Source organism: Perna viridis, chromosome 6, assembly GCF_037379345.1.
Source record: "Perna viridis isolate PV_CMFRI_1.1 ecotype Kerala chromosome 6, ASM3737934v1, whole genome shotgun sequence".
Taxonomy (NCBI): Eukaryota; Metazoa; Mollusca; class Bivalvia; order Mytilida; family Mytilidae; genus Perna; species Perna viridis.
Genome location: NC_142450.1, coordinates 49,872,792 through 49,896,909, shown reverse-complemented (window position 1 = coordinate 49,896,909; position 24,118 = coordinate 49,872,792). Strand labels below are relative to the sequence as shown.

At 33.5% G+C, this 24,118-nt stretch overlaps 1 protein-coding gene across 4 annotated transcripts in view; it reads left to right on the top strand.

Moving 5' to 3' along the window:
• LOC148615469 (uncharacterized) overlaps nucleotides 1-24,118 on the top strand; it is a 75,608-nt gene that overhangs the window by 16,615 nt on the left and 34,875 nt on the right. For 3 of the 4 annotated variants that reach the window (XM_088590370.1, XM_088590368.1, XM_088590367.1), the window contains 4 exons: nucleotides 4,645-4,752; nucleotides 5,422-5,474; nucleotides 17,421-17,473; nucleotides 22,794-22,823. In XM_088590370.1, coding sequence (XP_088446496.1) covers nucleotides 4,645-4,752; nucleotides 5,422-5,474; nucleotides 17,421-17,473; nucleotides 22,794-22,823 — 244 coding nt within the window. The remainder of the gene's footprint in view (nucleotides 1-4,644; nucleotides 4,753-5,421; nucleotides 5,475-17,420; nucleotides 17,474-22,793; nucleotides 22,824-24,118) is intronic. The other variant, XM_088590369.1, reaches the window with a different exon arrangement.

Genomic DNA, 24,118 nt, shown 5'->3' with positions numbered 1-24,118 from the left:
AACATTGGTTGGTGATAAATTGACTTGGGTTTATTGGGTTAGAAAACATTGGTTGGTGATAAGTTGACTTGGGTTTATCGGGTTAGAAAACATTGGTTTGTGATAAGTTGACTTGGGTTTGACAGGGTAGAAAACATTGGTTTGTGATAAGTTGACTTGGGTTTGACAGGGTAGAAAACATTGGTTGGTGATAAGTTGACTTGGGTTTATCAGGTTAGAAAACATTGGTTGGTGATAAGTTGACTTGGGTTTATCGGGTTAGAAAACATTGGTTGGTGATAAGTTGACTTGGGTTTATCGGGTTAGAAAACATTGGTTGGTGATAAGTTGACTTGGGTTTATCGGGTTAGAAAACATTGGTTGGTGATAAGTTGACTTGGGTTTATCGGGTTAGAAAACATTGGTTTGTGATAAATTGACTTTGGTTTGACAGGGTAGAAAACATTGGTTGGTGATAAGTTGACTTGGGTTTATCGGGTTAGAAAACATTGGTTGGTGATAAGTTGACTTGGGTTTATCGGGTTAGAAAACATTGGTTGGTGATAAGTTGACTTGGGTTTGACAGGGTAGAAAATATTGGTTGGTGATAAGTTGACTTGGGTTTGACAGGGTAGAAAATATTGGTTGGTGATAAGTTGACTTGGGTTTGACAGGGTAGAAAACATTCATTGGTGATTAGTTGACTTGGGTTTATTGGGTTAGAAAACATTGGTTTGTGATAAGTTGACTTGGGTTTATCAGGTTAGAAAAGAGTTTGAAAAGAATTAACACACAATTTGCTGAAAAAAAAAAAAAAACAATACCAGGTAGATTAATTTTAAATGGTGTAGCATTTCAAAGGTTGCTCTCGATAAATACAATTTATTGACCAAAATAAACAGTATACATTGTAGGGTTTCTTTGACTCGGGTTTGATTGGTTAGAAAACATTGGGTGATAAGTTGATTTGGGTTTATCGGGTGAGAAAACATTGGTTGGTGATAAATTGACTTGGGTTTATCGGGTTAGAAAACATTGGTTGGTGATAAGTTGACTTGGGTTTATCGGGTTAGAAAACATTGGTTTGTGATAAGTTGACTTGGGTTTGACAGGGTAGAAAACATTGGTTTGTGATAAGTTGACTTGGGTTTGACAGGGTAGAAAACATTGGTTGGTGATAAGTTGACTTGGGTTTATCAGGTTAGAAAACATTGGTTGGTGATAAGTTGACTTGGGTTTATCGGGTTAGAAAACATTGGTTTGTGATAAGTTGACTTGGGTTTATCGGGTTAGAAAACATTGGTTGGTGATAAGTTGACTTGGGTTTATCGGGTTAGAAAACATTGGTTTGTGATAAATTGACTTTGGTTTGACAGGGTAGAAAACATTGGTTGGTGATAAGTTGACTTGGGTTTATCAGGTTAGAAAACATTGGTTGGTGATAAGTTGACTTGGGTTTATCGGGTTAGAAAACATTGGTTGGTGATAAGTTGACTTGGGTTTGACAGGGTAGAAAATATTGGTTGGTGATAAGTTGACTTGGGTTTGACAGGGTAGAAAATATTGGTTGGTGATAAGTTGACTTGGGTTTGACAGGGTAGAAAACATTCATTGGTGATTAGTTGACTTGGGTTTATTGGGTTAGAAAACATTGGTTTGTGATAAGTTGACTTGGGTTTATCAGGTTAGAAAACATTGGTTTGTGACAAATTGACTTGGGTTTGACAGGGTAGAAAACATTGGTTGGTGATAAGTTGACTTGGGTTTATCGGGTTAGAAAACATTGGTTGGTGATAAGTTGACTTGGGTTTATCGGGTTAGAAAACATTGGTTTGTGATAAGTTGACTTGGGTTTATCGGGTTAGAAAACATTGGTTGGTGATAAGTTGACTTGAATTTATCGGGTTAGAAAACATTGGTTTGTGATAAATTGACTTTGGTTTGACAGGGTAGAAAACATTGGTTGGTGATAAGTTGACTTGGGTTTATCGGGTTAGAAAACATTGGTTGGTGATAAGTTGACTTGAATTTATCGGGTTAGAAAACATTGGTTTGTGATAAATTGACTTGGGTTTGACAGGGTAGAAAACATTGGTTGGTGATAAGTTGACTTGGGTTTATCGGGTTAGAAAACATTGGTTGGTGGTAAGTTGACTTGGGTTTGACAGGGTAGAAAACATTGGTTGGTGATAAGTTGACCTTGGTTTATAGGGGTAGAAAACATTGGTTGGTGATAAGTTAGTGATATTTATGGTGTGGCTATTTACTGTACAAGGTAAAAAACTTACGATTAGAAAACTTTTTAGGAGGCAATTAAGTCTCAGTCCTTACATGTACATGTAAATGTTTGTATAATTCAAGTTGTAGGTATCTTCAAATGGAACTGAATTCGAACAATTTGAAAATGCATGTACAAATGTGCAATGTACTTTAATTAAAATATTCCAAATATTAAATGTACAGATTCTTTCATAACAGTCAGGTACAACTTCTCATGTTTCAGTAGATGTACTTTATGACCGAATTTGTAAGTTTTGAGGTGGAGCTACAAGTAATATGACATAAAAATATCTCATTTTAATATCAGACATTAAATTTTGTATCTTATTTGTTAAAATTGTATTTTAAAATGTACTACAGATGTTTACAATGTTAACATCCCTTTGAAGTTAATTGTGTGGTTTATAATGATTTATGTAACATATTTAATGCTATTTATTGTTGCTTTGTATCATAGTCATATGAAATATAGATTTGAACCAAGAACTACTGATACATCTTTGTGTGACAGACCATCATTTTTAATTGAATAGAAATTTAATTGGTCATAACTTTAGGGCTACCTCTGCCAAATATTTGCTAACATCAGCTACATGTTTCATGATTCAAACTAAAAAAATAAATATCATGAGTTAAAAATAGGGGAAAAAAATGAGGTGATAATTGCATTCAGACAAAAGATTTGAGGTTTACTACTGAACATACTAAATCTGTCATCATAAACAGCTGTAGGGACTAGTGATGTGTTTACATAGTGGTGGCTAAGCAGATTTAAAATCACATCTGATGGGATAACTACCAAATATTTAATTGACCCCTGACTTTATGGTCAATTTATTTCAGAGTTTACTTTCAGTCAAATAAATGTATACTCTCCATTAAACTTTAACTTTTAATAATCATGATTTATAGGAATACCTATCATCCTGAATATTCTGTTCATTCTGAAAAAAAAGTAAAGGGAAATTAATAGCTATCTCATAGCAGAGTACATGTAGGTCCTTTTAAATCTTATATGGCTGTTGTTTGTAGCTGTTGGTTTCCATGAATTAATTCTAAGTACATGTAAGTAAGATAAGAGCTGAAAATATGATGAATTAACTGTTTGATATGTACATGTACATTTCCTTCTTTTCTTTAAAAAATAATGCCAGTATACAGTACTACACAGAATTTTTTTCTTCAAGGTAGATACATTGTGTACAAACACACTATAATTTGTTTCATATTTCTATTAATCATCTTTTTTAAAACTTTAATTAAAAAAAAGTTACCTAAGTCTGTAAGATTAGTTGGTCGAGCTAAGGGCAAACTTCTAAGTAAGTAAGATTGGCCGAGCAAAAGGGAAACTTCTAAGTCTGTAAGATCAATTGGTCAGGCAAAGGGCAAACTTCTAAGTCTGTAAGATTGGTCGAGCAAAGGGGAAACTTCTATAAACATAACAATGATAATTTTACATGTCATTAAAATAGTAACATGGTATAGACTTTCTTTTGGCAATCAACATGAGTCAGGTCAATGCTGTAAATAAATAGCTTCAAGTTTGTTACTTTATTTAAAAGATTAAGTTCTGATTTTTATTACGTTCAGACAGTTTGTCTGAATCAGCCGGCTGTCGAGGATGTATCTAAAAGAAGGACTACATCCCAGTATATTCACAATTATCATTCACCCATGGTTGATCCATAAAGCTTGACTAGATCTGGGCATCAGTTGTAGAACCTTTTTATAATCTTTTCCTTTGTATGAATGGAATTAGATACCTTTTCTTGTAACGTCAGGAGAGCGGAAGTTTTTGTGTAATGTGACACCAACTACTATTTTCTTATTTTGAATATAAATAAGATAAGGCTGTTTGCACTTTCCATTTGATGACACATTTTCATTTAGGATTCAAATTTTAACCAAAAAGACAATGTTTTATGTGGTTGTCAATAAGAGAATTGATAATGTATTATGCTAGCTAGTTCTCACAATCTTACTTGTGTTTTGATTCTATCAGAAAATTAAATAATTCATAATGTAAGAATTTCTCATAAACATTTTCATTTATTCCAATAAATGAATTACATTTTGCAATTTTAATGGACTTCTTGACCTTTAAAACAACTCTTCACTCACAAAGGATTTAAGAGTTAAGATTTCTGATATTTTAAAAGTGATAAACTTTTGTGCAAGGTGGTTTCCAAATAAATTATATCATTTATAATCCTTGAGAAAATGTATTGCGTAATGTTACATACTTTCACAAAATACATCAAATGCAAATATTATACATCGGTTTGGATTAATATGCAGTTTAAACCATGAATTATGACTGTACATGCAGACTTTTTAGCGATGACTGTATCCCAAGTGTCACTCATTACACATCTTTTATTTTAGGCTACTCCAATAAGTTCCAGCTCGTTGGCCAGTTTGTCTAGTGAGCATGGTTGCCATGGATACAGCCGCCAAGCACCTGAACCACCACCTATTCCTACCATTCCCCCTGTAAGATTAAATAATGATATGTCTGTGAATGAATTCAACTTTTTGTGAAATATACCACTAAATTAATATTTAAGACATTAAAGTTTATGAAATGATCTTTAGTCAGCTTATTTAATATATTTCTGCTCAGTATACAGTACCAACAAAAAGCATTGTCAATGAAGCATTGTACAAAATAGCACCTACAAATGTAACCTATAGAATCAATAAGTGCTAGTTTTATGACCGTTGGAGTTATAGCAGAATGCAGTCATGCAAAAAATCATGCAGTAAAAATGAAAATGAAAGCAGAATCATCAATAAAATATTAGAAATCACAAACTAGATCAGAAATAATCAAGCTTTGTCTGGATTTTCATCTTCTACAGCTTTTATGACTTTTTTTCTGATTAATGTTGGTCATAAAGAAACAGGGATACTAAGATTAGCAGGCAGATTATATTATAAATCAGCCAGAAATTGCAGTTTGCCATCAGAAAATTTTTCTGTATGATGAAATTTTTTTCTTGCAAGGGAACATATCCTGATTGCAGGGCATGTACTAAAACAGTCTGATCATGATGATTTGGATTTGATGCTTAGATTAGGGAAACCAGTTCATCATGTACTGACTGTGTTTTAGAATATGCCTGTAGTTGAAGTAATGATACTGACAATTTTATATTTCAGCCATCTAGTAGTCACATAGACAAGACAGCAAGTCTTCACAGCATCCCTACTAGGTAAGTTGTTGCGGAGCTATTTTTTATTAGTATGATCTTCAGTTAGGCCATAATAAAAATATTCTTGATTCTCATCCTTGCCCCTACCTGATTTTTCATGCCTGCCCTGATGTTTTTTTAATTTTCAAAATGCTTTTTGAAAAATATTCCCTGACTCAAATTTCCAGGAAAATTCCATGTCTTGTCTGGATCTGATTTTTGAATATTGTTTTAAGTAGTTTTTGGTTTGAGAATCATTATCATAATATTTGACTGCTATTTCTATTTAAAATGGTTCTGAATTTTATGAAAACTGGTATAAGTGTAGCATTAGAGACACATATATTTGGTAGAGATGTTTGTACAGGTCAAATCGATCACCAAGCTCATGATGATAACAACAACACTAGTTTTCAGCACATGACAGTTATTGAAGGAAAAATAATAAATAAAATTTGTCCCAAGTCCAATTTTTTTCAGAAAAGTTAGATGAAATCGAGGATTTTTTTTGGTTATGGCCTTATCCTGGGATTTGGCTTGTTATCAACGTTTAGAAAGTTTTTAATGACCCTGTACATGTATATCTGCCACATTTTATTATTTAATATGAGGTTGTTACCATTGGCTTCATTAACAAAGTCTCATATGCTCAAATTACAGCCATTTAGATTGCTCAAACTTATCTTGTCCTGTTCACAACATTTTATCCATATATTGTCTTATTTTACTTGTTAGTAAGTTACTATGTTTAAATTTGATTTCCTAAATAAATCTGCTGGGAATATCAGGGAAGATATCAACATTTTAGATTTATTACTGAAGTAGTTGACCCTAACAACAGAACAATATGATTTATAACAGTATTATCATGCAGCATGGAGATTGGTATCTGTAATTCAGTGCTTATTACTGGTTACACCTGGTGTCTGAAACAGCTGTAGTCTTTGATAGATATAATACAAAATTAAAACAATAGAATTATAGATCTTTTACATAAGAAGCCATAATGGCTAAGATCTGAAAAAGGTAGGAGATGAAATAGGCTGGACATTAATGGGAAGGGGATGAAATAGGCTGGACAGTAAGGGAAGTGGATGAAATAGGCTGGACAGTAAGGGAAGGGGGTGAAATAGGCTGGACATTAATGGGAAGGGGATGAAATAGGCTGAACATTAAAGGGAAGGGGATGAAATAGGCTGGACATTAAAGAGAAGGGGATGAAATAGGCTGGACATTAAAGGGAAGGGGATGAAATAGGCTGGACATATAATGGGAAGGGGGTGAAATAGGCTGGACATTAAAGGGAAAGGGGTGAAATAGGCTGGACATTAATGGGTAGGGGTGAAATAGGCTGGACATTAATAGGAAGGGGGTGAAATAGGCTGAACATTAATGGGAAGGGGATGAAATAGGCTGGACATTAAAGGGAAGGGGATGAAATAGGCTGGACATTAAAGAGAAGGGGATGAAATAGGCTGGACATTAAAGGGAAGGGGATGAAATAGGCTGGACATTAATGGGAAGGGGGTGAAATAGGCTGGACATTAATGGGAAGGGGATGAAATAGGCTGGACAGTAAGGGAAGGGGGTGAAATAGGCTGGACATTAAAGGGAAGGGGATGAAATAGGCTGGACATTAAAGGGAAGGGGGTGAAATAGGCTGGACAGTAAGGGAAGGGGATGAAATAGGCTGGACATTAAAGGGAAGGGGGTGAAATAGGCTGGACATTAATGGGAAGGGGGTGAAATAGGCTGGACATTAATGGGAAGGGGATGAAATAGGCTGGACATTAATGGGTAGAGGGTGAAATAGGCTGGACATTAATGGGAAGGGGGTGAAATAGGCTGGACATTAATGGGAAGGGGATGAAATAGGCTGGGCATTAATGGGAAGGGGGTGAAATAGGCTGGACATTAATGGGAAGGGGATGAAATAGGCTGGACAGTAAGGGAAGGGGGTGAAATAGGCTGGACATTAAAGGGAAGGGGATGAAATAGGCTGGACATTAAAGGGAAGGGGGTGAAATAGGCTGGACAGTAAGGGAAGGGGGTGAAATAGGCTGGACATTAAAGGGAAGGGGATGAAATAGGCTGGACATTAAAGGGAAGGGGATGAAATAGGCTGGACATTAAAGGGAAGGGGATGAAATAGGCTGGACAGTAAGGGAAGGGGGTGAAATAGGCTGGACATAAATGGGAAGGGGATGAAATAGGCTGGACATTAAAGGGAAGGGGATGAAATAGGCTGGACATTAAAGGAAGGGGGTGAAATAGGCTGGACAGTAAGGGAAGGGGATGAAATAGGCTGAACATTAAAGGGAAGGGGATGAAATAGGCTGGACATTAATGGGAAGGGGGTGAAATAGGCTGAACATTAATGGGAAGGGGATGAAATAGGCTGGACATTAAAGGGAAGGGGATGAAATAGGCTGAACATTAAAGGGAAGGGGATGAAATAGGCTGGACATTAATGGGAAGGGAGTGAAATAGGCTGGACATTAAAGGGAAGGGGATGAAATAGGCTGGACATTAATGGGAAGGGGATGAAATAGGCTGGACATTAAAGGGAAGGGGATGAAATAGGCTGAACATTAAAGGGAAGGGGATGAAATAGGCTGGACATTAATGGGAAGGGGATGAAATAGGCTGGACATTAATGGGTAGAGGGTGAAATAGGCTGGACATTAATGGGTAGAGGGTGAAATAGGCTGGACATTAATGGGAAGGGGGTGAAATAGGCTGGACATAAATGGGAAGGGGATGAAATAGGCTGAACCTTAAAGGGAAGAGGGTGAAATAGACATTTTGTTTTATAACAATGCTGATTTGTTTCCATTACTGATATGTCTCTGTTAATGAAATAATGAAAGAGAGCAATGGTTGGCCTATATGTGACCTCTTTGGACCTGTATTTTTCTGTTTTAGGGCAAAGCATTTTAATCTAATTTTGTCTTGACATATTTAGCAAACTGCGGTGTTCCATGGCATGCCACACTCTCACCAATACTAATAATATAACAGTAAATACACACTAGTCAGTAGAACATATGGAATGTTAAAACAATGACTTAATTCTGTGTCCACACCTGGAAGTGTCTTACACTAATAACCATCTGTTTTGTTATGTCTCAGGTTTTCATGTCTTCAGTTTTATGTTTGTAACTCTCTGGTTCAGAGGTGTGAGCTTTGCTTATTCCTCAGATCTTTTTTGTTATATTGTTAGATACATGTATGCTGCAGGTCTGCCATATCATTAGATACATGTACAAGTCTGCCATATCAGACCCATATGAGGGGTCTGTGTAGTATGCTAGAGTGCCTTACTTCAGTGTTCTTTCTGTTGCAGCTGTATAGTTATAATTGATGTTAGGTTTACAGTGGGATAAGATGTATTACTTGTGGGTTTTGTGGTTTCCAGAACAGCCTTCCTGATTTTCTATGACACTTTCTAGGATACCTATAGGTGGATGTTGCCTACTGAAATGGCTTATTAGTTTTGAATTAACAATGATAATGTATTAAAATTGTTTTACAGATATTTTTGTTCTCAAATTCTGGTTACTTGTTTAGATCAAGTATTTACATATCATATTAGATATAAATGTTTATGGTTCATTCATATATAATACATGTAGCATAATTCCACACCTTGATTTGAAATGCCTGTTTTTGTTTTTGCATTTTATTGAAAAATAGGTCAATGCACATGCTACACACAACTCCATGGAGCAGAATTGGTTTAAATCTACTCAAAACTTCATAGATTTAATGTCTGTTATGTTCAATCTTGGCAGATGTTAGCTTTACTTTTATTTGATGAGATTATATGAAGCAATGCACTGACAGGTGTTTACAGGTGTGATAAGTATATAAAGGTATTATCAGGTGGAGATAAGGAACTGTTACCACAGCAGGAAGTCATGCCTTGTGTTGTGATAAATCAGGGCAGAAAGTTCATCTTACATTCCAAGGCAGGAGGTATGACTGGTGGGTCACAATGGAAAGTTCTTCATAGATTCCAAGTCAGGTGGGATGGCCATTGGGTTCAGGGCAGAAAGTGTACTCTACATTTAAATTCAGGAGGGATGGTCAAGGCAAAAAGTACACAGTACATTCTGAGTCTTGGGGAGGGTTGGGGGTTAGGACAGAAAGTACTTACAAAATTCTGTGTCTTTGGGAGCTCAGGGTGTTGGGACAGAAAGTAAACCCTACATTCTGAGTCTTGGGGAGGGTTGGGGGTTTGGACAGAAAGTACATCCTAAATTCAGAGTCTTGGGGAGCTCAAGGAGTTGGAACAGAAAGTAAACCCTACATTCTGAGTCTTGAGGAGCTCAGGGAGTTGGGACAGAAAGTGAACCCTACATTCTGAGCCTTGAGGTGCTCAGGGAGTTGGGACAGAAAGTAAACCCTACATTCTGAGTCTTGAGGAGCTCAGGGAGTTGGGACAGATAGTAAACCCTACATTCTGAGTAGGAGAGAAGGTAACAATAACAGTATTGAATGGGTTATTTTTTTCTAATGCTAAACTTCACCAAATATTGACTCCTTTTGATATTCCCCTGCAAACTATTAACGACAGAAAAAGAACAGAACATGGGTCCAAGAGTAATACGATTATGGATCATTTTAACTTTTTATACTGTTGCACATATTTTGCATTGATCACTATAAAATGAGTGTGGGGAAAATGATATTTTCCTTGTTATTGTTTTTTAAGTTCAGATATACATGTGTATAAACCCATAAACCCATTGGAAACATGAGGTCAGACAAAATTCTTCCTACTTAATACTTATTATAGCCCTTGCCCATTACCTATGAAATTTTGAACTTTTTGAACATTGATGAGGAAAACATGAATTGAAAAATGGGGAAAAACATGATTTTGTCATATCCATGATAATCAGAATGACCTTAAGTCATAAGATACATTTATCAAAATAGACAGGTGTTAATACAAGGTATAAATTTCTACCAGTTTTACCTGAAATCTACCTGTCATCTACTACCTTGTCAAAATCTGTAATCTGTAGATATTCATTTATTTCCTGTGAGATAATGTTTACTGTCAGGAATAACAAAATACATGTCTGTTTTGTCATGTGATTGATGTGATCAAAGTTCTAAATTTCTTGGTAGAGTTTTTGGGGTTTTTGTGAACATAGATGAACAGTCTATGGTAGCATGTTTTAGTTTAGAGTACTGAAAATATGTTCTTCTATAAGAAATAGAAATATTTGTTAGAAACTCATACTTTAGAAAAGCTCCTTCCAGGCAGCTAGTTTTTGCTCTTCAAATCTTCAGAATTTTACTTTGAATAATACATATTTGGAAATACCATTGGTACATCTGAGGAAGTTGCTGTAAAGGGTTCTTTTTCTGTAGCATCCAAGAGTTTTAAAACTAGTTCATCAAATTCTCTTCCTTTAGATATCACAACTTAAAGTTTGGCTTTGTCATTTTCAAATTCCATGTTAAACTGTCATTCAGTTTTCTTATCAGAATTAGTAATGTCGCCTGAAGTCTGACTGTAAAATAACTCCATTTCTTATCTGACTTTTCTTGATGAATAATTGTCTTTAGAGAATGAATCTATTTGGAATTCCCTTAATTGTCTAAAACTACAAAGTTTTGGAAGACTCGACTGAAGATAATTGATGTATACAATTTTAAAATTCATTGTTTGGATGTAATCTTTCAAAGGAGAAGAATTTATTTATTGATGATTTAATTATGAAGTACAACATACTCAGTAATCCAAACTGTACAGGTCACATTAACTGTAAGGTTTAGTACTGTAGGTGTATTTCATAAGCAATTTTATTAAATACCTGCTTGATATCTCAATAATGTCTGTAATAAAAACTCCCCACCCCCAGTTCTTTAACTACCTGCTTAATATCTACATGTAAATTGTAAATATTGTCTCATAACCTCCCCCACCTGTAATCATGACAGTCTTGGCATGTGATTTAGTGAGGCTGACTTGTATTACTGACCAGATACATGTAGTAGTGAGTCTGACTTTTATGACTGACCAGGTACATGATTTAGTGAGGCTGACTTGTATGACTGACCAGGTACATGATTTAGTGAGGCTGACTTGTATGACTGACCAGGTACATGTAGTAGTGAGGCTGACTTGTATGGCTGACTAGGTACATGTAATAGTGAGGCTGACTTGTATGGCTGACCAGTTACATGTAGTAGTGAGGCTGACTTGTATTACTGACCAGTTACATGTAGTACATGTATGTTATATGTTTGTTTTCTGTACAAGTAGTTGTATATAGAGTCTGATTTGTATGGTATAAAGATGTAAGGATTGCAGTCATTTATCATTGAGTCCGGGGATACTGGCTAATCTGATGACACTCACATTCATCCATCATTTCTTAAATCATTGTTTTGTTAACTGTTCACTGTCTTTTGTCATTTTATTTTTCCTCTTTTATCTAGACTTGATGTCATTTTGTAGCCTTTAGGATGTTGTAGACCATGTTTTGTGTTGCTGTCGGATTATTGCTCTAAGTAAAGAGTCTTCAATATGGTGCTTCTGATTAATGAAAATATTGTGGAGGGTTGAATTCATTGATTTAGAAAAAACACCAGTTCATTTGGTGTTGTTGACTTGAACAGCTTGAATATAGCCTTTAGGTATGTTCGCAAAACAAAAGTCTTCCCAGTTTTTTAAACATCTTATTTTACTGTCAATCTCTGTTTTATAGAACTTATGAATGTTTAATATTGACTTGATGTACAGATTGGTAGTGCAGGTGCTCACAGTTTTGATAGCCAGGGCATATGTTGTATTTTATTGTCAAGATCATTTGTCTTAAAGTAGCTGTCACATCAAAGTGGAATTGATTGAACAGTAGTCAGTATGATCATTGAATTCATGCAGGATCAGTGACATTCAGACTTCAGTCATTTGTAAAAAAAAATACTCAAATAGTCTGATTTTTTATGCGTGACTGCTCTGTTAAGTTTCTATGGTGTGTTTGCTACATAATATTCCAATAGGATTGTACTGTTTCTACCAAATATTCCATGTAACTTGTATCAGTTTTCCTGAATATTTGTTTTACATACATGTAGGTAAATTGATGATCATCAATAAATATCAACAGAATATTTTACTGAATAAAATAACTATATAATGTGATTATTTTACTGAGTGAGACAATAATTGTGTCAATCTAGAGCAATGACTTGAGTTCTAACAGTAATAGCTGTCTTAACAGAGCTACTTCATAGAAGGTTTATACAGCACTTTATTGAACAATGACTTTAGTTTTAACAGTAATAGCTGTCTTAACAGAGCTACTTCATAGATGGTTTATACAGCCCTTTAAAATATTTGGTCTTTTGATTGTTTGAACCCTAAGGCTTTAACATACACAGCTGTTACTGTTTTTTTTATTGACAAGATAAATTTTAAGTTGAGAAAAATGACCAAGCCTTCTATAATAATTTATTAGTTTCTGGTTAGTGTGAGTTTTAGTTTCTGGTTAGTGCCAGTAGTGTGAGTTTTACTTTCTGGTTAGTGTGAGTTTTATTTTCTGGTTAGTGAAAATAGTGTGAGTTTTAGTTTCTGGTTAGTGTCAATAGTGTGAGTTTTAGTTTCTGGTTAGTGTGAGTTTTAGTTTCTGGTTAGTGTGAGTTTTACTTTCTGGTTAGTGTCAATAGTGTGAGTTTTAGTTTCGGGTTAGTGTGAGTATTAATTTCTGGTAAGTGTGAGTTTTAGTTTTTGGTTAGTTTGAGTAGTAGTTTCTAGTTAGTGTGAGTATTAATATTTTATTTCATTAATGGCTATTTAATAACATCCATTAGAAATAAACTTACAAAAAACTAGTTATGTATAAGTTTCCCTGTTACGCCTGTCTAACTTTACAGAACTATGCCACTTTATATTATTATGACATTACACAGACCATGATTTTTAAGCTTTGTATTGAACCAGAATTTCTGGAGGGGATAGAGATGGTTGTACTGTACTGTTAACAATAGGTGGTTTTTGTTGTTCATGTATATCATTTTCTGTTTACTTTGATTTTTTCTTTATATAAATAATTGTACAATAATTTCCTATTTCTTGATGAAATTGACCTTAGGAACATTCTTTGTATTTACATGGTGTTAGATGGTATTTTCAGGTTTATAGCATATAATCCTTCTGTCAGATTTTACCCTTGTATAAAGAGGCTAATAATTTTCTCTTCTGTTACCTTAAAAATACCATAAATTTTACAATTGTCAAAATTTAGATTATAGATGTTGGTGAAGTAAATATGGTAGAAGATTTAGGTGTGATTGATATAAAGGTCATCTGAAACTACTCTTTATCTACTGATAGTAGACAAATGTTTTGTTTATGACTAAATATGACTCAGGTCTACTGTATTATCACTAGTTGCTATCATGTTGTTAATTTACAGAAGTTAATATTTTAAGGGGTTAGACATGGTGTTCAGATATAAAAACCCTTACATACTTATATATTACATGTTTGATCATCAGCTTCCTTTTGTGTAGAATATGTCTTTGTACATAGAGTAGACCATTGAGCAGCTTACTTTACTACTGCTATGACTTTTAACACAGGTATTAATATCTGTGCACAGTCATAGCAGTAGTAAAGTAAGCGGCAATGTTATGAAAGAACAACCTAGTAATGGGACAAGATGTCGCTTGAAAACATATTCAGGTGTACATGTAGGCACTTCTGGGAAACTAACATTGTACCCAGATATGCAAGTGTACATGTAGGCACTTCTGGGGAACTAACATTGTACACAGATATTCAGGTGTACATGTAGGCACTTCTGGGAAACTAACATTGTACCCAGATATGCAAGTGTACATGTAGGCACTTCTGGGGAACTAACATACACAGATATTCAAGTGTACGTGTAGGCACTTATGGGGAACCAAAGTTGTGAAAAGATATTCTGGTGTACAATTCTGGGGAACCAACATTGTACACAGATATTCAGGTGTACATGTAGGCACTTCTGGGGAACAAATCTCGTACACAGATATTCAGGTATACGTGAAGCACTTCTTTTGAACCAGTGTGGCATTAAAACTGTACTTGGTAGATTATTCAGATGGTGGTGTACATGTAGGCACTTCTGGGGAACAAAGTGGCATCAAAACTGTACTTGTTAGTTTGTAGCATGATTTTACTTGCTTTGAAGTCCAAAGGAAATAAATGGCAATTGATATTTACTCTAGTTTGGATTAAAAGGTGAAAAATGTTTTTTGGATTACTAAAACTAATGTTAAAATAAACATTGGTAATATCATGGCTCACAACATGGAATAAATCACACCTTAGGAATTTACGTTATCAAATTAATCCCTTAGTTGAGTGATTTTATGTAAGAAAATATTGTGAAAACTTTGTTTCTCATAGACCTTTGATCTTTAACTAATGTGACAAATTAAATGGTTTCCTTATCAATAAAAATTACAGAAGAAAATTTCAAGTGGGTTAAATCTCTTTTGCTTTTGTTTTGGAAAGTGAAAGATAAATAAAAATGTGATTATATATATCTATTTAGGTCTGTTCCCTTAAGATATTTTTATATCTCTGGACATGTTTTGATAGCCATAAATCGGGTTTATTGTTGAATTGTCAGATATAGGCAAATTTATTGGTGGAATTACCCATTAATAGTCTTGTTGACTTAAATTTGTGTGAATTGTCATTTTTAAGTTACAAAATGTTGCACCTTCACCTTCACACACCCTTACCATTGTGAAGAATTTTTTTATCAATTTTAAAAACACATTTAAAAATCATTTTGGAAAGAGAATTAATAGTCTGTGCTGTTGTCCCTGATGTAAACTGTATATCTAGTCTGAAGTTTTCTTTATGTTATGATGTCCTTTGATATATAATTGAATCTATTCCATTGAGACAAAAATTTTGTTCATTCATGGTATTGGATATATAGATGGGAAAATCAGGGTGACTTGTTATAAACATCACCTATCTCAGTCATACCTGATACAGGTGAACCAATGGTGTCTCATTTACATTTACGTAAAAAAAAACATAAGAAAAATATTTAAATAAAGTATTTTCCCTCTTACAAGAGATCAAATATTTGTTAGCAGACCTAATGGAATATAAATAATTGATTTTAGATTGAGAAATTTTCTTTTGTTGAGTAAATTGTTTTCATTTTAATAAATGTATTTCTTACAAATGTGGATGATCATGATAAAAATACTGACAGATTTTTAATGATAACCAAGCAATCTAATTCAAATATAGAGGTCTATAACCTCTCACTTACAATTCAAATTATTTCTCAACTTTTATACATTTTTTACAAACACAGACAAGACTATATAACTTTAACAAGTCTTTCTGTTATTAAGTTAGACATCTGTCTTTCTCAATAGAGATTTTGACAATTGAGGTGTTAAAGTCACCACTGAAATCCTCTTATTGAGACCTCATTGGCTAAACCCACAACATCTGTCATGTTATATTATTTCCTTTGAAGTGTGAAATTGTCCCCAGAAATAAATACATTCTTTTCACTGTATAATTGAACATAATATGTTACTGAACAGCAAAAAAATCAGTCTATGGGGCTAGGAATATAATTTGTCCTAGCTAGTCAATATCTTTTCTTGACACAATTTTCTATTTATAATCAAATAGATAATATTTACACAGATGTATTTTCCAATATTGTTATTTTAACTTTTGCTTTGTTCATGTTATTGAAAGAGATAGCTTTTACACCTAAAATTGTATAAGGCAATTTTTTTTCAATTCTCATCAATGGGCTTTCCATTTGAATGACAAACACTTCTTCCCTTTTCTGATAGAGTAAGGCTTTACATTTGAGGATAGAGCTATTAAATCTCAAATAATGACTTAGTTTGTAATTATAATGCACCACTATATTGATAGAAAGATGACAATGATCAGTAGGAATATGTGAGGTGTTCTGTGCCTGGACTTAGTTGGTAATTATAATGCATCACTATATTGATAGAAAGATGACGATGACCAGTAGGAAAACGTTCTGTGCCTGCCTTACAATGCACCACTATTTTGATAGATGACGATGACCAGTAGGAAAACGTTCTGTGCCTGCCTTACAATGCACCACTATTTTGATAGATGACGATGACCAGTAGGAAAACGTTCTGTGCCTGCCTTACAATGCACCACTATTTTGATAGATGACGATGACCAGTAGGAAAACGTTCTGTGCCTGCCCTACAATGCACCACTATATTGATATATGACGATGACCAGTAGGAAGACGTTCTGTGCCTGCCTTACAATGCACCACTATTTTGATAGATGACGATGACCAGTAGGAAAACGTTCTGTGCCTGCCTTACAATGCAGCACTATTTTGATAGATGACGATGACCAGTAGGAAAACGTTCTGTGCCTGCCTTACAATGCACCACTATATTGATATATATGACGATGACTAGTAGGAAGACGTTCTGTGCCTGCCTTACAATGCAGCACTATTTTGGTAGATGACGATGACCAGTAGGAAGACGTTCTGTGCTGCCTTGCAGTTACTTCAAGACTACTATGTCATTCAAACAAATTTAATTTGAGCCATTAATATTTCAGACTCTGTACACGGATGATGCCGACACTCCATTCATGTTTCAGACTCTGTACACAGATGTTGCCGACACTCCATTCATGTTTCAGACTCTGTACACGGATGTTGCAGACACTCCATTCATGTTTCAGACTCTGTACATGGATGTTGCCGACACTCTGTCCCTGTTTCAGACTCTGTACACGGATGTTGCCGACACTCCGTTCCTGTAGGAAAGTTTATGTTAATCTTATTGTCAAGTTACAGATCATGCTCTAGATTATTGTACAAAAATTCATCATTTCCTTGATCATAGAAAGTAGATATTCTGTTAGATGACAGTTATAAATGTATTATTATTCTATTTTAGGTATTCTGGTAATGTGTCAATGAAGACCTATGACTATGTGGCATTAGAATCAGGTAATCACTTACATATGTAGTATGATAGTAGTCAGGTATATTAATTCTTCTATCTTTATTTCATGGAGATTTATTTTTTTTTTCTATTGGATATCAGTAGGTGTTCAGTTTTCTTACTGACATCCTTTATCATTTTTAGTCTGCTATAGAAATAGTCCCAAGGTTTGGGACAAGTTTAAAAACATTCACTGTAAACCTACTGTAATCAATGATTATACATTATTTTCTACAAGTAGACCCAAATATCTTGCACAGTAATTTAAAAAAGAAAATTAGATAAAATGCAGATTTTTACTGAAAATCATTAGTCTAATATTAAAAATTTAGGAGGACAAAAAGATATTAAATTACTCTAACATATTGAACTTAGTCTGTAACAATGAAGACAAAAGTTTAGTACTGTCTCTACACAATAGATAAATGTATTTGTAATGCAATTTAGTGGTAGAGTAGTCAATATGATATTATATGAGTAAACATTTTATGAATGTTCCTTGCAATATAACAAGACTATAATTGTATCTATCCCATTTAAATATACAGAGTAAACAAATGAACAGTAGATTTGTTATGGATTTATTGTGTTATGTAATATGTGTCTACAGATCTCACCAGACTTCTACCATTTTAGAGTATTTTCATTGTTTTATCATCTGCTGAGCTGCTAATGAGTTTCAATTCCAAAAATTTGGAAATTTAGTCCACGCAATTAATATAACAGACACATTATAAAGAAGTATTTATAGTATTGCTCTTTAATATATTAGTGCTACTTTTGAGGAATTATAAAATACTATTTAAAACAATACAAGTTAGAATATAACCTTCTAAGTTCTCGACAAAGAATCAGAGAAATACTACCTTGAAATTCCAACCATACTTCAAAATAAGTATAAAATGTACAACTCAATATACATGTAAATTTTGAATAATCAGTGGTGAAGTCATTAAATATTCAATAGTTGGAGAGACATTACCCTGTAATCAAAATGTTTTAACATTGAAAATTAAATTCATATACAGTCTATGTTACCATTCTCTTTAAAAACACTTTTGTATATGAACTTAACAATCATACTATTGAGTATCTTATATGATTGAGACTGGGAATAGAAAGCAGACAAATAGTCCAAGATCAGTAACATGATATAAAGCCTTCTGTAGAATAGTTCCTAAGTTTTATAGTTAGGGAGAAACTAATTGGAATAAAAGGGAAGTTTTAATACCCTTGGTATCGATCAACTTCCCAATAAAATCTTCATAATATGATGGAATTGATGTTGGAACAAGAACTAACACAAAGTAACTGATTTGTTCTTAGTCTTTGATGTTCTTTATAAAGGTGTTGGATTGGATGTGCTATTCCAGATTTATTTATTGACATGGAAACAACTTCCTCTTATTCTTGGGGGTACTACTATAAAAAACATCAATAACCTGAGAAATACCTTATGTGTGTAGTGGTGGTTTGTAAAGAAAATAAACAAAATATATTACAATGTTTAAATTTGTGGGTTGCATTTAATCATCAATCACAACTCATGTTAAAGGCTTGTTATCAAACAGAACGGTAGCAAGAGCTAACCACCTTACATATTAATTACTTACATTAACCACCTTACATATTAATTACTTACATTAAAGGGAAACCCACCTTTGCATTAAGTTAGGCTCTTATGGAAAATCATACTCATGTAAACAAAAATAAATGTAATAAATATAGTAATAAAATAAATATAAACCTTTAATGTAAAATGCACTTTTGTAAGATGCACAAGGCTATGCAAAATCTTTGAAATATACGTGGATAGCCATTTCGTAGAACATTTCTGTCTGAAGGAAGATCATAAGCAGACTTTATTGATTTTTACTGATAGCTTCCGAATAGCTCATGACATCACTAAGTCAGTTTAGTACTGATACAAGTACTGCATATTAATTTGTAAACAGAGAATATTCAGTAAATATTTCTATGATCCTATTTTTCTGATCACCATGTCTTTTTCAAGCCTATGATTGCACACATGATAGAAGAGAAATGTTTTAAAAAAAAATTTGACTGATAGCCATTAGATTTTCCTCAGACATAAAAGTCTTCTAGCAGCAAATCCCACTGTACGTCAATGTTGTCTGACATTTGCTTAATCTTAGTGCCTCAACTCTTATTCTGTATATTTTGAGTTGAAATTATAGGGGAAAGTCCCATATTTGCACTTTCTTCTGACATCTTAATCAATTACCTGTTTACTTTCACTTTACAAACCAACTTCGTGACGTCACAGCTCAAACAATCATGTTGGTGCCCATAAGTGCAGGAAATTCAAATTCCCTAATTATAAATAGTGATTAATTAGTTAAGAAAAGGAAACTATTTTTTTAAATTTAATTTTCATGAACATTTAACAGATTAGTTTCATTGTTTATGACTTGCCAATAACATAGACTTCTTTTATAAATGACAAAACTAAATCTTGGCTTGAGTTAGCATAAGCCTGTGAAAGCTTCAGAAGATGACACTATTCCTTTATACTATGGGATTTTTTTGTTTATTTGGGCATCGTTTCACAAAGCTTATGTTAGACTTATGTACATGTAAGTCCCTTTGGTTTGTTAAGGTGACAGTATGTGAAACAATGACCAGTCCTATAAATACATTATTTTTGTACATCTGTCAAAATCGCCTTTTATTATATAGACTTTCCTTTTGCCCAGATTTTATCAGTTCGGTAATTTGTAAACCTTTCATAAATCTTTGTGATAAGAAATCTCTCTTTTATCTACTTCTCATTTTATAAAAGAGTCTTTTTCAATTTTTTGGGGGTAAAAACTTCCACAGTAAAACCTGTGAACCTGTTTCGGATTGTAGAATTTATTCACTTTAGACATGTGTTTGGTTTATCCAGGTTCAAAATAATACATTTGAAGTGACATGAAGTAACTTCAAATAAAGTCTGGTTTAGACTATTAGTATTGAGAGGTTTTACTGTAAAAGCTTTTATAACTGTATGATGACTTTATATAGATATTTATGATGAATGCATCAAAAGTCTTTTATACTTTGTGGATCTGTTATAAAACACTGAAATTTACTCAGCTTTATCAAAGCAGAAAGTCTCCATTGATTTTAGAATATGTGTGAAATTATTGTTAAGTTGAAGTAGCGTAATATTGAGAAAGCTTTGGTAACAAGTGTCGCTAAGTGTTTTAGCAAACACCAAGAAAATTGTTGTCAGTCTTCTCTCAAGAGAAATTGTATTTTGTGATCAATTTCTACCTTCAGTAAGCACTGAGATATGTGATAAATTGTATTGAATTTATGTGTAATTTTATAAGATGTGTTGGCCCAAATATTGTGATTTATTTTATTTGAGTCATTTTAACTTGGATTAATGTAGGAGGCTTTGATTATAAACTGTGTAGGATTATTGTGTCTCGGTCATTTCTCTCCAAACAAATACTTTTTGAAAGGATAACTCTTACCAAAAATGGACTTTGTAAAAGATGACCACTTCTTGTTGAACTGAAGTTTTGTTATTAAGATTTTGTATTTAGATCCAGCCATGTTGATTGTCTGAAGGCTTTTTTGCTGTAAACTCAGCATTTATTTATTGGTTTCTTGGAGATCCAATTTTTCAAGGAAGTTAGAGAATACTTCCGATGTAATTCTTAAATGGTGTCTTAGTCACTTGGACAACAATTTGTCATAAATATTTTAAATGGTTTTTCTGTAGGGAAGAAAAAGTTTACTATCAAAACAACCATTTCACATTTTATGATGAATAAATAACAAGTTGAGTGAATAGAGCTATTACATTCATTTCCATTAAAGATTCTTGAGTATCTGAAATGACATCAATCTCCAACAAAATTATATACATATCAGTAATTTATTTTTGTTCAAGTTATGACAAGGAAATTGACTGGTGTTTAATATTTCACTTCGTTCATCAGGATGATTGTCTTCTTTGATCCAACATCAAAAGTTCAGACAGGCTTAGAGGAGGCAAATGAGGAAAAACCTGAGCATCATAGGTTTTAATGGAAGTGTCTGAATTAATACTGATATATCACTCTTTATCCCACTTCAGATCAACTTGCTTCACCTATATAAAGTAGACAACAGACATTTACGATTTTTATAAAGATATTTATGATATAAATCAGTTTCCTCCTATAGTGTGTAGGAAAGGAGAATCTAATATCGTTATAATCCAAGATGTATTGTAGAATTGACGAACCTCTTATGGTAATGAAATCAGATTGTAAGATAACACAAAGGTTGTATCATGTCATAAAGTATTTCACTTGAGAATGTCTTCTAAAATAAGTTTTATTAGTACAGATAGGACAGTTTGTTCTTCAGTTGTAAATAATAATATGGTAACAATTGCACCAGTATATAACCTAAATACTTTCAGAGATCTGCACAAAGTCTTCAACAAGTGTAAAGACACCTTTTAGTTGGCTCTGAAAGGCCATGGCAACAAAAGTAATCAAATCCATGGTAACAAAACAATTACAATTTTTTCAAAATTAAACTGAAAAGTTATATAACAGTACAAAGACACATTATTGACCAACATCTTCTGACTCTGGACAGGCACATAAAGTCTGCTGTGATGTAAAACTTGTTTTATTAGGTGTTATTATAACCACCCCCTTTTATATAAGGTAAGAAAAAAGGGAGGTCAATGCAAAAAAGGGAATTGGACCCTAATTTTTAGGTCAAGAAATATTTAAATGTTTAAAAGAACTAAACTACATGACAGTGTACATGTATATTTGACCTTTGATATAAAATAAATCAATGAAATAAATTATACAAGTTAAACACCCCTTAATTGTGTACAGTCCAGGTTTTATACTGCCCTTTTACATTGTACAAGATAAGATAGTTAAATGTTCAAGTCCATGAGAAGTTTGTCCCAATGAAAGGCAAGGCATTCAGCCATAGAGAACTTGCATAAAATGGTTATTGTTCAGCAATTTCTGGATGGTCCTTATGTATACCCACTGTTCTATATAGAATTTGACCCAGAGTGGTACAAATCCCATCCCCTGATAGATGTTCTATCTAGAATTTGACCCATAGTGGTGCAAATCCCATCCCCTGATAGATGTTCTATGTAGAATTTGACCCAGAGTAATCCCATCCCCTGATAGATGTTCTATGTAGAATATTGACACAGAGTAATCCCATCCCCTGATAGATGTTCTATGTAGAATATTGACCCAGAGTAATCCCTCCCCTGATAGATGTTCTATGTAGAATATTGACCCAGAGTAATCCCCTGATAGATGTTTTATCTGTATTGTATAGGAATATGTTGTATACCAAAGGTTATATCAGGTAATGGAGTGAGCTAGTAACCTGCTTCATTATACAGAGTCGCTTTCATATACTGCTTCTTTTCATAGAATAGTTTAACAAAATATATAGCTTTGAATTTAATTGCAATATAAAATTTAATAAAATACCCCTTGGGCATAAACCAAAATATTAGGTACCGGTAGTATACCTGGCCTTGTTAAAATGATAAGGCATCTCCGGTAGTAGACCTGGCTTTGTTTAAATAATAAGGCATCTCCGGCAGTATACCTGGCCTTGTTAAAATAATAAAGCATCTCCGGTAGTATACCTGGCCTTGTTAAAATAATAAGGCAGGTACTGGTAGTATACCTGGCCTTGTTAAAATAATAAGGCATCTCCGGTAGTATACCTGGCCTTATTAAAATAATAAGGCTTCTCGGGTAGTATACCTGGCCTTGTTTAAATAATAAGGCATCTCCGGTAGTATACCTGGCCTTGTTACAATAATAAAGCATCTCCAGTAGTATACCTGGCCTTGTTAAGATAATAAGGCATCTGTGTTTTGTTGCTAATTATTTCGTGTTGCAGTAATGATTGCTTTAACATGCTTTACTACGAGCTCTGATCCTCAGCCTTATTTTAACTAAAGCTCTCCATGTTATATTTTGTATTTGTAATGATTTAAGTTATCACTGCTGGTTTATATATATGTTTTCTACTGTTATAGGTTTAATTAAACTAATTCTCCATAAACTGCTTCTAATTATCACTCTTTACTCAGCTTTTTATTATCAGTAAAATGTTTGTTGTATATACATTGTTATTATTTCTGCTTTGTTTTTATCTAAGAAATATATTTTGTTTTGCAATATTTTTCTGAAGAATTCTTGGTTAATTTTAAATTAAATACATTTACACTGTATAAGCAAAAAATATTGAATCGGTTAGTTTCATTATATAAAACTGTGACTGTTTTGATGGTGAATAAACCAACCATTTCAATGTTTTAAGAACAATACATAGATGTTCAGGTTATAGCATATGTGTGTAAATCTTTTAATATGACAAAAAGAAGTTGCATCATTACCTAACAGGGAGCTATAAAAATTTGTATCTGGATACCAGGAAACACTTTTCCTCACCTTAGAAATAGAAAGTTTAAGGAAATGATACAGACTTAAGGACGGCTTAGTGAAACAAGATCCAGTTACTATAATATTTCCACTTTACAGATGCTATAAAAGCTTTATAAGATTTAGGAGTAGGTACACTCCTTACTTGTTTATTGGGTGTATACAGATAATAATATTGTAGAGAACCCTTGAAGAAATGAT